The following is a 16,176-nucleotide window of genomic DNA, read 5'->3' as shown; positions in this document are numbered from 1 at the left end:
TGGGTTGGGATATCTGGTCGGCATGGACGGGTCGGGCCGAAGGGTCTGTTTCCGTGCTGTCCATCTCTGTGAATCTAACCATGCTGAGTAATTAAAGCAGAGATAAGACAGTGCTCGAGAGAAACCAAATGACTGGGATTAAACTCAGACTGCTGTCATCAAGATGTGGCCGTGTGATATTAAAGTCTTCCATTCAGCCCTCAGTCTGAGATCTAATTTAGGTGTGTAGGCGCTGCTGATATCCTGTTTATCGGTTTGTACAGCTACCTGGTCTCAAGTGCAGCTCTCTCTCTCTCTCTCTCACTGGAACTGGGGCAGATATGGAACTCAAGGCTCACACAGCAAGTCTGCTAGCTTCCCTGTTGCTTCTGTTCACCAACTGCATTCAAGGTAAAGGCCTACTTCCAGATGTTTTAGAGAGAGAGAGAGCGAGAGAGAGAGAGAGAGACGAGAGGTGTGAGAGTGTGTGTGAGAGAGAGAGAGGTGTGAGAGTGTGTGTGTGTGTGTGTGTGTGTGAGAGAGAGGTGTGAGAGTGAGTGTGTCTGAGAGAGAGAGAGAGAATGAGAGAGGTGTGAGAGTGTGTGTGAGAGAGAGAGGTGTGAGAGTGTGTGTGTGTGAGAGAGAGAGAGGTGTGAGAGTGTGTGTGTGTGAGAGAGAGAGAGAATGAGAGAGGTGAGAGAGAGTGTGTGTGGGAGAGTGAGAGAGAGAATGAGAGAGGTGTGTGAGAGAGTGTGTGTGTGTGTGTGTGTGAGAGAGAGAGAGACGAGAGGTGTGAGAGTGTGTGAGAGAGAGAGAGGTGTGAGAGTGTGTGTGTGTGAGAGAGAGAGAGAATGAGAGAGGTGAGAGAGAGTGTGTCTGAGAGAGAGAGAGAGAGAATGAGAGAGGTGTGAGAGTGTGTGTGTGTGTGTGTGAGAGAGAGAGAGAGGTGTGAGAGTGTGTGTGTGTGTGTGAGAGAGAGGTGTGAGAGTGTGTGTGAGAGAGAGAGAATGAGAGAGGTGTGAGAGTGTGTGTGTGTGTGTGTGAGAGTGAGTGTGTCTGAGAGAGAGAGAGAATGAGAGAGGTGTGAGAGTGTGTGTGTGTGAGAGAGAGAGAGAGAGAGGTGTGAGAGTGTGTGTGTGTGTGTGAGAGAGAGGTGTGAGAGTGTGTGTGTGAGAGAGAGAGAATGAGAGAGGTGTGAGAGTGTGTGTGTGTGTGTGAGAGAGGTGTGAGAGTGAGTGTGTCTGAGAGAGAGAGAGAATGAGAGAGGTGTGAGAGTGTGTGTGTGTGTGAGAGAGGTGTGAGAGTGTGTGTGTGTGAGAGAGAGGTGTGAGAGTGTGTGTGTGAGAGAGAGAGAATGAGAGAGGTGTGAGAGTGTGTGTGTGTGTGAGAGAGGTGTGAGAGTGAGTGTGTCTGAGAGAGAGAGAGAATGAGAGAGGTGTGAGAGTGTGTGTGTGTGTGTGAGAGAGGTGTGAGAGTGAGTGTGTCTGAGAGAGAGAATGAGAGAGGTGTGAGAGTGCATTACCAGGGTTGGAGGGTTTGAGCTACAGGGAGAGGCTGAACAGGCTGGGGCTGTTTTCCCTGGAGCGTCGGAGGCTGAGGGGTGACCTTATAGAGGTTTATAAAATCATGAAGGACATGGATAGGGTAAATAGACAAAGTCTTTTCCCTGGGGTGGGGGAGTCCAGAACTAGAGGGGCATAGGTTTAGGGTGAGAGGGGAAAGATATAAAAGGGACCTAAGGGGCAATTTTTCCCCCAGAGGGTGGTACGTGTATGGAATGAGCTGCCAGAGGAAGTGGTGGAGGCTGGTACAATTACAGCATTTAAGAGGCATCTGGATGGGTTTATGAATAGGAAGGGTTTGGGGGGATATGGGCCGGGTGCTGGCAGGTGGGACTAGATTGGGTTGGGATATCTGGGTCAGCATGGACGGGTTGGGCCGAAGAGTCTGTTTCCGTGCTGGACGTCTCTATGACTCTATGAGACAAGAGAAGTGCGAGAGTGTGTGTGTGTGTGTGTGAGAGAGAGAGACAGACAGAGTCAGACAAGAGGTTTGAGAGAGTGTGTGAGAGGGAGGGAGACAGTGTGAGAGATGAGAAAGGTGTGTGAGACATACAGAGAGATAGTATGAGAGTGTGTGAGAGGGAAAGAGAGAGAGAGAGGCGGTGTGGGAGACAAAGGGGATATGAGACCGTGTGAGAGAGAGTGAGTGGGTGAGAGAGTAGACAGAGAGTGAGGCAGTGGGAGGCAATGAGAAAGGAAGAGAGACAGAGTGAGAGACATGGAGACACTGAGAGAGAAAGCAAAATTGAAAAACAGAAAGGGTGAGATACTGAGTGTAAGTGAGAGATTGAGAGACAGAGAGAAGGAGACCCACAGAGAGACAGAGAGAGAGAGAGAGGGAGGGAGTGAGAGACAAAAAAAAGGAGAATGAGAGATCAAGAGAGATTTAGGATGAGAGATAGAGAGACACTGTGAGAAATTGAGAAGTAGACTGAGAGATCAGGAAATAGACCAAACATTCACATTGAGTCAGGAGGAGGGATGCAAGTTGTGGTGCAACAGTAAGAGTCATTTTAACAAAAGGAAATGTTGAAAGATTAAGATCAAAAGGGTCAAAACATAGTAGAGTGGAGCTGGCAGAGACAGAGAGTGTCACAATGGTAACATGACAGCAGAGTAAGTCAAATACCTGTCCCCTTTAACTGAGCGTGAGGCATCCATGGTATTAATTCTTTCAATGAGTGAGAGGTTGGAGTTATCATTGTCGCGGGACGTGGTTGCAAGGTGACCAAGGTTTGGAACTGAGTATTTCAGGGCTTGAAACTCTTCAAAGAGATAGACCAACCAGGACAAAGGAGAACACCGATAAGGACGGAGGGAACAGTGAGTTCGGTCCTGAACTCGGATTACAGAAGTCTGGGGAGAGAAAATATTGTGGGTGTTGTCACATCCAAAGCGATGGCTGTCGAGAAGGGGGCGGGAAAATCAATCAGGAAACCGATGATGATTGTACCGATGGGACTTTGATAATCGAGGGGACTCAGGTTATTTCCATTCAGAGCAAATCTATCATAACGCTGTCGAGGACCAGTGCAGGGACTGTGCCGAAGGGACACTTGCGAGATCATTAGGGCTGAGGAACCAGCAGCTGAAAGGGCAAGCTGAATTTAGAAAAGGTTCATTCATAACCTCGTGGTAAAGGACTCTCTGGGTGGTGGGGAAGAGTGATCATAATATGGGAAAATTTTGCTCTGGCTGGGAGTGCGATTCCAGGTCAAAGTCTCAAACTCAAGTCTCAAAGGTAGCCAGTTCCAGATAGGTTGGGAAATGTTATTAAAGGATAAGGCCACATTCTATAAGGTATAAGAACAGAAGGAGGCTGCTCGGCCCATCGAGTGTTGCTGGAATAGAACAGCAGGTCAGGCAGCATCCAAGGAGCAGGAGAGTCGGTGTTTCAGTCAGTCAGCCCATGGAAGTCTGCTCTGCATCTCACTAGGAGCTGATGATCCTCCATCCACCTTTTCCCAGAATCCCCCTTCCTGACTAAAAATCCCTCCCCTCGACTGACCCCGGCCTCGACAGGTCTCTGTGGGAAAGAATCGCCCAGATTCCCTCCCCTCGGAGAGAGAGAGAGAGAGAGAGAAGGGATCCCTCCCGGTCTCTGTCTCCAATGGGCGACCCCTTATTCTGAAACTCCCCGCCCAACACCAGGGGGAAACGACCTCTCCCCATCTCCCCCCACCGTCCTGTCCCCTTCATGTACGTTTCGATAAGGATGCCTCCTATTCCTCTCAACTCCCATGAGTGCAGGCCCAACCTACTCAAGCTCCCCTCCATCAGGGAGTCCCACTGTCCCCAGGATCGGCCGAACGTTCCCTGGGATTGCACTCGGACATCAGTCTGTCTTCCCTCAGATACAAGAGGGAATGTGGGTCTAACGGACAGAGATATGGATTTTGAAAATTAAATATTCATTAAGTGGGGACGTTGGGAGGTAGACCCACATTTACCGCCCAATTTCTTGGCCTGTACATACCAATAAGAGCCAGCATCATTGCTGTGTGCATCTGGAGTGACGAGAAGGACAGATCAGGGAAAGATTTAATTCCTGACAGGAACACAGTGAACCAAATCAGATGTTATGGCCATTGTTACAGGAACAGGGATGTCAGGGCAGTATTTTTTTTTTGCATTCAGATTTAAACCATCGATGACAGGGGGATTTGAACATGAGCCAACCAAATTATAGAATCCCTACAGTGTCGAAACAGGCCCTTCAGCCCAACAAGGCCACACCAACCAGACAGAGTTACCCAACCAGCCACATTCCCCCCCGATTTACACCTGACTAACTCACCTCACCGACACATCCCTGAACACGATGGGGTAATTTAGCATGGCCAATCCACCCTCACCTACACTGTGCTAAATTACCCCATAGTGTTCAGGGATGTGTAGTTTCGGGTGGATTGGCCATGCTAAATTACCCGTAGTGTTCAGGGATGTGTAGGTCAGGGTGGATTGGCCATGCTAAATTACCCAGAGTGCACTGGGATGTGTAGGTTAGGGTGGATTGGCCATGCTAAATTACCCATCGTATCCAGGGATGTTAGGTTAGGGTGGAATGGCCATGCTAAATTACCCATAGTGTTCAGGGATGTGCAGGTTAGGGTGGATTGGCCATGCTAAATTACCCATAGTGTTCAGGGATGTGCAGGTTAGGGTGGATTGGCCATGCTAAACTACCCATAGTGTTCAGGGATGTGTAGGTCACGGTGGATTGGCCATGCTAAATTACCCAGAGTGCACTGGGATGTGTAGGTTGGGGTGGATTGGCCATGCTAAATTACCCACAGTGTTCAAGGGTGTGTAGGTTAGGGTGGATTGGCCATGCTAAATTACCCCATAGTGATTAGGGATGTGTAGGTTAGGGTGGATTGGCCATGCTAAATTACCCCATAGTGTTCAGGGATGTGCAGGTTAGGGTGGATTGGCCATGCTAAATTACCCCATAGTGCTCAGGGATGTGCAGGTTAGGGTGGATTGTCCATGCTAAATTACCCCATAGCGTTCAGGGATGTGTAGGTTAGGGTGGATTGGCCATGCTAAATTACCCCATTGTGTTCAGGGATGTGCAGGTTAGGGTGGATTGGCCATGCTAAATTACCCCATAGTGTTCAGGGATGTGTAGGTTAGTGTGGATTGGCCATGCTAAATTACCCCATAGCGTTCAGGGATGTGAAGGTTAGGGTGGATTGGCCATGCTAAATTACCCATAGTGTTCAGGGATGTGCAGGTTAGGGTGGATTGGCCATGCTAAATTACCCCATAGTGTTCAGGGATGTGCAGGTGAGGGTGGATTGGCCATGCTAAATTACCCCATAGTGTTCAGGGATGTGTAGGTTAGTGTGGATTGGCCATGCTAAATTACCCCATAGCGTTCAGGGATGTGTAGGTTAGGGTGGATTGGCCATGCTAAATTACCCCACAGTGTTCAGGGATGTGTAGGTTAGGGTGGATTGGCCATGCTAAATTACCCCACAGTGTTCAGGGATGTGCAGGTTAGGGTGAATTGGCCATGCTAAATTACCCATAGTGTTCAGGGATGTGTAGGTTAGGGTGGATTGGCCATGCTAAATTACCCCATAGTGTTCAGGGATGTGTAGGTTAGGGTGGATTGGCCATGCTAAATTACCCATAGTGTTCAGGGATGTGCAGGTTAGGGTGGATTGGCCATGCTAAATTACCCCATTGTGTTCAGGGATGTGCAGGTTAGGGTGGATTGGCCATGCTAAATTACCCCATAGTGTTCAGGGATGTGTAGGTTAGTGTGGATTGGCCATGCTAAATTACCCATAGTGCTCAGGGATGTGTAGGTTAGGGTGGATTGGCCATGCTAAATTACCCCATAGTGTTCAGGGATGTGCAGGTGAGGGTGGATTGGCCATGCTAAATTACCCCATAGCGTTCAGGGATGTGTAGGTTAGGGTGGATTGGCCATGCTAAATTACCCCACAGTGTTCAGGGATGTGCAGGTTAGGGTGGATTGGCCATGCTAAATTACCCATATTGCTCAGGGATGTGTAGGTTAGGGTGGATTGGCCATGCTAAATTACCCATAGTGCTCAGGGATGTGCAGGTTAGGGTGAATTGGCCATGCTAAATTACCCATAGTGTTCAGGGATGTGTAGGTCACGGTGGATTGGCCATGCTAAATTACCCATAGTGCTCAGGGATGTGCAGGTTAGGGTGAATTGGCCATGCTAAATTACCCATAGTGTTCAGGGATGTGTAGGTCACGGTGGATTGGCCATGCTAAATTACCCATAGTGTTCAGGGATGTGTAGGTTAGGGTGGATTGGCCATGCTAAATTACCCCATAGTGTTCAGGGATGTGTAGGTTAGGGTGGATTGGCCATGCTAAATTACCCATAGTGCTCAGGGATGTGTAGGTTAGGGTGGATTGGCCATGCTAAATTACCCATAGTTTCAGGGATGTGTAGATTAGGGTGGATTGGCCATGCTAAATTACCCATAGTGCTCAGGGATGTGTAGGTTAGGGTGGATTGGCCATGCTAAATTACCCATAGTGCTCAGGGATGTGTAGGTTAGGGTGGATTGGCCATGCTAAATTACCCATAGTTTCAGGGATGTGCAGGTTAGGGTGGATTGGCCATGCTAAATTACCCATAGTGCTCAGGGATGTGTTGGTTAGGGTGGATTGGCTATGCTAAATTACCCCATAGTGCTCAGGGATGTGTAGGTTAGGGTGGATTGGCCATGCTAAATTACCTCATAGTGTTCAGGGATGTGTAGGTTAGGGTGGATTGGCCATGCTAAATTACCCCATAGTGTTCAGGGATGTGCAGGTTAGGGTGGATTGGCCATGCTAAATTACCCATAGTGTTCAGGGATGTGTAGGTTAGGGTGGATTGGCCATGCTAAATTACCCATAGTGTTCAGGGATGTGTAGGTTAGGGTGGATTGGCCATGCTGAATTACCCCATAGTGTTCAGGGATGTGTAGGTTAGGGTGGATTGGCCATGCTAAATTACCCATAGTGTTCAGGGATGTGTAGGTTAGGGTGGATTGGCCATGCTAAATTACCCATAGTTTCAGGGATGTGTAGATTAGGGTGGATTGGCCTTGCTAAATTACCCATAGTGCTCAGGGATGTGTAGTTTAGGGTGGATTGGCCATGCTAAATTACCCATAGTGCTCAGGGATGTGTAGGTTAGGGTGGATTGGCCATGCTAAATTACCCATAGTTTCAGGGATGTGTAGGTTAGGGTGGATTGGCCATGCTAAATTACCCCATAGTGTTCAGGGATATGTGGGTTAGGGTGGATTGACCATGCTAAATTACCCCATAGTGTTCAGGGATGTGCAGGTTAGGGTGGATTGGCCATGCTAAATTACCCCATAGTGCTCAGGGATGTGCAGGTTCTGTGCATAATGTAGCGGAATTGGATGTTGGTTAATTGGAACAGTGTGTGTAATCACGTTAGTACCTCCCAGCGTATTCCCACATATCTCTCCCTGTGTTTGTAACAACCCTTTCAGGTCATTCTGATTTTCCTCTGGCAGTTAACTTTATAATTCCTCCAAATTTTTGAGAAGTTTCTCATTATCCAATTTAATCCGGGGAAACATCAAAGCTATTTGGATTTCGTTCTTCAGTGTGATTTGTAACTGGCAACACATTCTCTTTTTGCTTTTCTTCCCTGTCAAAATACCGTTTGGGTATATCGACATGGTGTCATCTGTGAGTTTTCTTTTTATCTGGTGTCAAATAATTCACCTCGCAACACGCTAAAGCCCATTCAACCTTGCTTTTAAAATACCAGAGGTAGCACTAATGTTGTAGCTCCTCTGGCCAAACTATGAATTTTTGATTTCCTCTCTGCGTCCTGTTTCACCCCAAGTGTTGCTGGTTTCAAATTCTGACTCACCAACTCACCTACTGTCTACTTAGTAGAACATAAAACATAGAACATTACAGCGCAGTACAGGCCCTTCGGCCCTCAATATTGCACTGACTTGTGCAGCCAACCTGAAGCCCATCTAACCTACACTATTCCATTCTCACCCACGTGCCTATCCAATGCCCAGTTAAATGCCCTTAAAGTTGGCCAGTCTACTACTGTTGCAGGCAGAGCGTTCCACGCCCCCTACTACTCTCTGAGTAAAGAAACTACCTCTGACATCTGTCCTACATCTATCACCCCCTCAATTTAAAGCTATGTCCCCTCGTGCTAGCCATCACCATCTGAGGGGAAAGGCTCTCCCTGTCCACCCTGTCTAACCCTCTGATTATCTTAAATGTCTCAATTTAGTCACCACCTCCTCTCTAACGAAAACAGCCTCAAGTCCCTCAGCCTTTCCTCATAAGACCCACCCTCCATACCAGGCAACGTCCTGGTAAATCTCCTCTGCACCCTTTCCAAGTTTCCACTTCTTTCCTATGAATCATTCCCTCAATTAATTAATCTTTCTCTGAAAGTTGATGCCCTCTCCAAACATGGGTTCTCTGAACTTGTCCCCAATTAATTTCAGTGGTTCTGTCACCTCATGTCTGAAAACTAATTCAAATGGATTGAATTTTGTTGATTCATTCATTTGAGACAGACAGTGGGGGAGGGTTTGACCAAAGGGTCAGTTAGACTCGACACATCAAGCCCTTTTCTCCCCTTACAGATCCTGCCAGACCTGCTGAGATTTTCCAGCATTTTCTCTTTTGGTTTCAGATTCCAGCATCCGCAGTAATTTGCTTTGATCCAGTGATGGAGGGTGGTGTTTTCAGACTGGAAGCCTGTGACCAGTGCTCTTCCGCAGGGATCAGTCTTGGGGCCCACTTCTGTCTGTCATTTATATCTACGATTTGGATGAGAATACAGGAGACGTGACTCATAAATTTGCAGATGACACAAAATGGGTGGCATAGTGCACAGTGACGAAGGGATCCTGTTCAAGTTGGGGTCAATGGGCTGAGGAGTGGCAGATGGAGTTGAATTTGGACAAATGCGAGGGGCTCCGTTTTGGTAAAACGATCACATGACCGGATTTATACAGAGAACAGTGTGGCCCTATGTAGTGTTGTGGAACAGAGACACCTAAGGGTTCAAGGATATAATTCTTTCCAATTTGCCTCACATGTAGACAGTGTGGTGAAGAGGGTGTTTAACATGCTAGCCTTCATTGCTCAGCCCTTTGAGTGTAGGAGTTGGGGGAATGTCATGTTGGGGTTATATAGGACATTGGTGAGGTCCCGTCTGGAGCACTGTGTCCAGTTATTGCTCAGCCCTTTGAGTGTAGGAGTTGGGGGAATGACATGTTGGGGTTGTACAGGACATTGGTGAGGTCCCGTCTGGAGCATTGTGTCCAGTTATTGCTCAGCCCTTTGAGTGTAGGAGTTGGGGAATGTCATGTTGGGGTTGTACAGGACATTGGTGAGGTCCCGTCTGGAGCACTGTGTCCAGTTAGGTCGCCCTGTTACAGGAAGGAGATTATTAACCCTGAGAGGGTTCAGAAGAGATTTACCAGGAGTCGGAGGGTTTGAGTTATAAAAATAGATTGGAAAAACTGGGTTTTTTCTTGTCACTGGAACATGGGAGGTTGAGGAATTACCTTACAGAGGTTTGTAAAACTCCTGAGGGGCACGTTTAAGAGAATGGCAAGGGTCTTTTTTCTAGGGATGGAGCATTCAAAACCAAGGGACAATTTTTTTAAGGTGAGAGGGGAAAGATTTGAAAAGGACTACGAGGGGCAGCGTTTTTGCACAGAGAGTGGTTCGCGTTCGGAATGAGCATCCAGAGAAAGTGAGCAATGCAGATACAGTTACAGCGTTAAAAAGGTGTTTGGATAAATGCAGGAAGAGGAAAGGTTTGGAGGGATATGGGCCAGGAGCAGGCAGGCGGGACTAGTTTAGTTTGGGATGGGGGTCAGCATGGGCTGGTTGGGCCGAAGGGTCTGTTTTCATGTTGTACAAGATTATATCTCAATTAGGTATATCTCAATTGAGAACTATGGGGTCATTTATATGTAGGTTAGGGTGGATTGGCCATGCTAAATTACCCATAGTGCTCAGGGATGTGTAGGTTAGGGTGGATTGGCCATGCTAAATTACCCCATAGTGTTCAGGGATGTGTAGGTTAGGGTGGATTGGCCATGCTAAATTACCCATAGTGCTCAGGGATGTGTGGGTTAGGGTGGATTGGCCATGCTAAATTACCCCATAGTGTTCAGGGATGTGTAGGTTAGGGTGGATTGGCCATGCTAAATTACCCATAGTGTTCAGGGATGTGTAGGTTAGGGTGGATTGGCCATGCTAAATTACCCCATAGTGTTCAGGGATGTGTAGGTTAGGGTGGATTGGCCATGCTAAATTACCCCATAGTGTTCAGGGATGTGTAGGTTAGGGTGGATTGGCCATGCTAAATTACCCATAGTGCTCAGGGATGTGCAGGTTAGGGTGGATTGGCCATGCTAAATTATCCCATAGTGTTCAGGGATGTGCAGGTTAGGGTGAATTGGCCATGCTAAATTACCCCATAGTGTTCAGGGATGTGTAAGTGAGATGCATTAGTCAGAGGTAAATATAGAATTGTAGGGGAATGGATCTGGGTGGGTTACACTTCAGAGGGTTGGTGTGGAGTTGTTGGGCCGAAGGGCCTGTTTCGACACTGTAGGGAGTCTATGAATATGCCTGTGTGGGTAAGGTTTACTCTCTGGTCCAGGCGGAGAAGGTAAAGGGATCAACGTTATAAAAAGTACAGGAGGAAGTCGGTTATTGACGGTGAGAGATAAGGAGGTATAATTTGGAAAGAATATAGCCAGGTTCGGTGGGCAATATGTGGAATTGATGGTGAGAGGGACAGTGTTCTATTGTATACAGTGATGGTGGAGAGTCCAGTTAAACCTGATGTACTACTGCTCAGAGGAGGAGAGAAATTCTCTGTCCCAGGTATCCAGTTTCTCCTCAGGCATGACGTCGCTGGATCATGGGTAGGGTGATGTCTAAAGTTGTTGAAAAGCCAGAGGAAAATCAGGCAACTGAGGCCTTACGGGAAGTATATCCTGGGACTTTTCCTGACTGCCTGGCCACAAAGCTATAAATTGAAATAGGAGACGAAATCAAAGATCAGCAAGTTGAACTTCAATTCTCAGAGACTATGTTTGGTCAAAGCATCTCTAGATAACAGGAACAGGAAGTGGACATTTTTAGTTCAGAGAAACCAGCTCAGTTCCAGGAGAAAGATGATTAACTCGAGCAGTTGTATTAAAAAGCAGATGGAGAATTTGAGTACGTCCCTGAATGCTACTATCTTTGCAAAGTGACGACTTGATGAGGAAGTGGAGACCGTCACGTATTCAGGAGGGTTAGAAATGGGCGGTTCATCGAGTTGTGTTCCTGGTGGGTTACAGAAAGGACGTGTTACGGGTCGTACATGAGTTACCAGTAAGCGGTCAGTTGGGAGGAAGGACAACTCAAACCAAATTCATCTTTACTGGCCTGGATTGCGTAAGGACGTAGGGGAATTTAACAAGACGTGTCATCATGTCAGGTCACAGGGCAACCTCAGGCAGTGATAAAACTCGCACCTTTAATACCTATTCCTGCACTTGAGGAACACGTACAAGAGTCTTAATTGTTTGTGTGGGACCCCTACCTCAAACAAAAAGTGGGGATCAGTATTCGTTCGCAATAATGGATGTGTCCACTAGATTTCCAGAATCCACTCCATTACACAACATCACAGCTAAAAGGATTGTGGGGGAGTTCCTCAAAATGTTTCTGAGATACGGACTACCCACTGAAATACAATCAGACCAGGGGTCAAATTCTTAAGTTTAGAAAAAGCCCTACTCTTTTCTTAAACCACCAATGCTACGATTTCATGTGTCCGACTTTATTACAGGGAAGAGTTTTTTCTCTTTCCCCCTTCATGAGTTTCCTTTTTAACCCTGTGGTAACCAATCTTGACTGCTTCAACTATCTTCAATGAGATTCCATTTTCCCTTACCACCTCCCTTCCCCCCCCCCGCACCGGTTCCTGTCCCTTGCAGATTGAAGTCGCTGTTCGGAAGCCAGACTTCGGTCAATGAGCGACTACCTCACCTCCTGACGCTGATCTCGTTGTTTTAACGCTCTGCTCTCCCACGTGAGACCTCATTACATTCAGGAACCCCTGAACTCCCGCAGAATACCAGTCTCTCTGAGAGCGTCACGTCTTTGACCTATTTTCAATGCGAATGGAAATTACTTTGTTTGGTCCTTTCAAACCCGATTTTGACCAGGGTCGCTCGTTAGATTCCTGAAGCGCTGTGTGTCAGCCTCATATGCACTTAAAATGACGACCTTCCCCGCGTCATTCACCCCAGCTCCTTCTCTGACAAATACCCCCCTACACGTTTTGTTTGAAACAACTAGACTCCAGCCCGTTCATTTGTTTAGCCACTTTCTCACAAGAAATGAAAAAGGCGCCCACGTCCTCCTCATTGGGCTTTGATAATGTTTGGGAATGTTTAAACAGATCCCCACCTGGCTGCGGCGGGTTTAGATTAGATTAGATTACTTAAAGTGTGGAAACAGGCCCTTCGGCCCAACAAGTCCACACCAACCCGCCACCCACCCATACATTTACCTAACGCTACGGGCAATTTAGCATGGCCAATTCACCCTGACCTGCACATCTTTGGATTGTGGGAGGAAACCGGAGCACCCGGAGGAAACCCACGCAGACACGGGGAGAACGTGCAAACTCCACACAGTCAGTCGCCTGAGTCAGGAATTGAACCCGGGTCTCTGGCGCTGTGAGGCAGCAGTGCTAACCACTGTGCCACTGTGTTTGATCGCCCTCACCGTCACCATCACCACTCCTTGACATCCGATGCCGAGTTTCGTTCTCAACTTCGAAAACTCACAACGTCTTCCGCTTTTTAATGGTCACTCAAACCATTTTGTTCCACAGAAACGTACAGCCGCGGAAACAGACCCTTCGGCCCAACGAGTCCATGCCGGCCCCAATCCTCAAACTAAACCAGTCCCACCAGCCAGCACATGGCCCATATCCCCCCAAACCCTTCCTATTCATATACCCATCCAGATGCCTCTTAAATGCTGTAATTGTACCAGCCTCCACCACTTCCTCTGGCAGCTCATTCCCAGACACGTACCACCCTCTGCTCCTTTGGTCTCGTTCCTCAAGTTAACGTATCTAAGCGTCATTTAAACATTGCAACTGTGTCCACATTCATCACCTCCTCTGGAAATTTGCTCCACTCTCTACGTAAAAAAGAAAATTGTCCGTCGTGTCTTTGTTTAAAATCTCTCCCCTCTCACCTTAAAAATGCGCCCCCTAGTCTTTAAATCCCCCACCCTAGGGAAATGACAGCTCATCGAAAGCCTGGTGGGGATCTGTGTAAATACATCTGAGTGTTACCACAGCCTTGTTGAGAAGGACATAGAAGCCTTCTTCACTTACCTTATCTCCACCCCTTGTGTTCTTATAAACCTCTACAACGTCACTCCTCAGCCTCCTACACTCTCGGGCAACAAGAAATCCGGGCAACGTCAATAAAACCTTGGCTTGAGATCAACAAACCCATTCGAGGTGAGAGATAAATAAAGGACATGATGCTAAGTGCTCCCACGGTGAGTGATGAGCCCACACAGAGGTGGTACAATGGCTCAGGGATGCCTTACAGCACGAGGGACCCAGGTTCGATTCCGCCCTCGGGCAGTTGCCAGAGGTTGGAGGGTCTGAGCTACAGGGAGAGGCTGAACAGGCTGGGGCTGTTTTCCCTGGAGCGTCGGAGGCTGAGGGGTGACCTTATAGAGGTTTATAAAATCATGAAGGGCATGGATAGGGTAAATAGGCAAAGTCTTTTCTCTGGGGTGGGGGAGTCCAGAACTAGAGGGGCATAGGTTTAGGGTGAGAGGGGAAAGATATAAAAGGGACCTAAGGGGCGACATTTCCCCCCAGAGGGTGGTACGTGTATGGAATGAGCTGCCAGAGGAAGTGGTGGAGGCTGGTACAATTACAGCATTTAAGAGGCATCTGGATGGGTTTATGAATAGGAAGGGTTTGGAGGGATATGGGCCGGGTGCTGGCAGGTGGGACAAGATTGGGTTGGGATATCTGGTCGACATGGACGGGTTGGGCCGAAGGGTCTGATTCCGTGCTGTACGTCTCTATGACCTTATGACTCTAAATCTCCCACCTGAGAGAACAGACACCTGCTAATTTATTTATGTCCCTGATGATTTCATAAGCCTCTATAAGGTCACCCTTCTGCTCTCCAGTGAAAAAATTCCCAGCCCCTCCTTGTATCTCAAACCCCTCTGTTCCCAGCAGCCTCCCAGTAAAATCCTTTCTGAACTCCCCCCCCCCCCCCCCCCCCCCGTCTGGGTTAATAACCTCCTTCCTGTAACAGGGCGCCCGGAACTGGACACAGTGCTCCAGACGGGACCTCACCAATGTCCTGTACAACCCCAACATGACATTCCCCAACTCCTACACTCAAAGGGCTGAGCAATAACTGGACACAGTGCTCCAGACGGGACCTCACCAATGTCCTGTACAACCCCAACATGACATTCCCCAACTCCTACACTCAAAGGGCTGAGCAATGAAGGCAAGTGTGCTAAACCCCTTCTTAATCCCTTCCGTCTACATGAGACATAAACTTCAGAGAATTATATCCCTGAACCCTTCGGTCCCTCTGTTTTCCAACACTCTCCAGGGTCTTAATTTTAAGGATGTAAGCCTTATCTTTGTTGTACCAAAATGCGAAGCCTCGCAGTTAGTCAAATTAAACTCCATCTGCCCTTCCTCGTCATTCGCTGGCCGAGGGAGTTGCGGTAATTATACGGTAGTGAGTCAGCCGAAAACAGGCGTGTTCGAGGAAGACAGGTGAAAATCGACAGAAACTGAAGTGTAGGTAGAAAACCGACAATGAGGAATGTTTAGACGGGGTAAAGACTCCCTTTAGTGAATGACAAACCAGTAATAACAGAACTGGAAACCAGACATACATTCCTCAATGTGTAATACACACAGCGGAGTCATAATGTCCTACAATCCCCGAGAGGTTGTACTGAGGACGTATACAGTGAGGGAAAGGACAGACGCACACGTCATTGCTATAACGCAGCAGTTCCGTTCCCACTCAACCCCGTGCTATAAGAGAAAGCCGCACCATTTAAATTATCGCCTGATCACCACGGCACACTTTACAACTCCATGCTTTAGAACCAATGTCTCTGATTTGTCAATCGCGTTACGGTGAATTCACGTTAACGAAACGCGCGTTATGACAGCGTACAGCCAGTCTGAAGATCCATCCCTACCCAGGGGATTCCCCAGCTTTATTGGGAAGAGCATAGGGAGAGACCTTTCAGCCCATTGAGTCTGCACTGACCCTCTGAAGGGCACACCAGCCAATCTCCATGTTCCCCATGGCTGACCCATCTTGCCTGCGTATCTATCACTCAACAACTCACACACACCCCTCTCTCACTTACTCACTCACCCTCTCTCTCAGACACACTCACTCTCCCCCTGTCACTCTCTCTCAGACACACTCACTCTCCCCCTGTCACTCTCTCTTACACACACTCTCCCTCTGTCACTCTCTCTTACACTCTCTCACTCTCCCTTACACTCACTCTCCCCCTGTCACTCTTACACACACTCTCCCTCTGTCACTCTCTCTTACACACACTCACTCTCCCTCTGTCATTCTCTCTTACACATACACACACACTCTCCCTCTGTCACACTCTCTTTCACTCTCTCACTCTCCCTCTGTCACACTCTCTTACACTCACTCATTCTCCCTCCGTCACTCACTCTTACACACACTCACTCTCCCTCTGTCACTCTCTTTACACTCACTCTCCCTCTGTCACACTCTCTCTTTCACACTCACTCACTCTCCCTCTGTCACACTCTCTTTCACACACACTCACTCTCCCTCTGTCACCCTTTTTCACACACTCACTCTCCCTCTGTCACTCTCTCTTACACACACTCTCCCTCTGTCACTCTCTCTTACACTCACTCAATCTCCCTCTCTCACTTTCTCACACATTCCCTCATTCTTTCTCTCTCACACACACACTCACTCATTCACCCTCTCTCTCTCATACACTCACTCGTTCTCTTCCTCTCTCTTCCTCCCTCTCTTTCTC

The 16,176-nt window shown here is 48.0% G+C and overlaps 1 protein-coding gene across 2 annotated transcripts in view; it reads left to right on the top strand.

The window, feature by feature from the left end:
* The first annotated feature begins 305 nt into the window (after positions 1–305).
* Positions 306–16,176, top strand: part of LOC132808854 (signaling lymphocytic activation molecule-like) — a 32,438-nt gene continuing 16,567 nt past the window's right edge. For both annotated transcript variants that reach the window (XM_060822291.1, XM_060822290.1), the window contains exon 1: positions 306–390. In XM_060822291.1, coding sequence (XP_060678274.1) covers positions 321–390 — 70 coding nt within the window. In that variant the 5' untranslated portion in view covers positions 306–320. The remainder of the gene's footprint in view (positions 391–16,176) is intronic.

Source organism: Hemiscyllium ocellatum (assembly GCF_020745735.1).
Source record: "Hemiscyllium ocellatum isolate sHemOce1 chromosome 40 unlocalized genomic scaffold, sHemOce1.pat.X.cur. SUPER_40_unloc_8, whole genome shotgun sequence".
In the NCBI taxonomy this organism is placed as follows: Eukaryota; Metazoa; Chordata; class Chondrichthyes; order Orectolobiformes; family Hemiscylliidae; genus Hemiscyllium; species Hemiscyllium ocellatum.
Note: the sequence above shows the minus strand (reverse complement) of the source record. Positions and strands in the feature narration are given on the sequence as shown.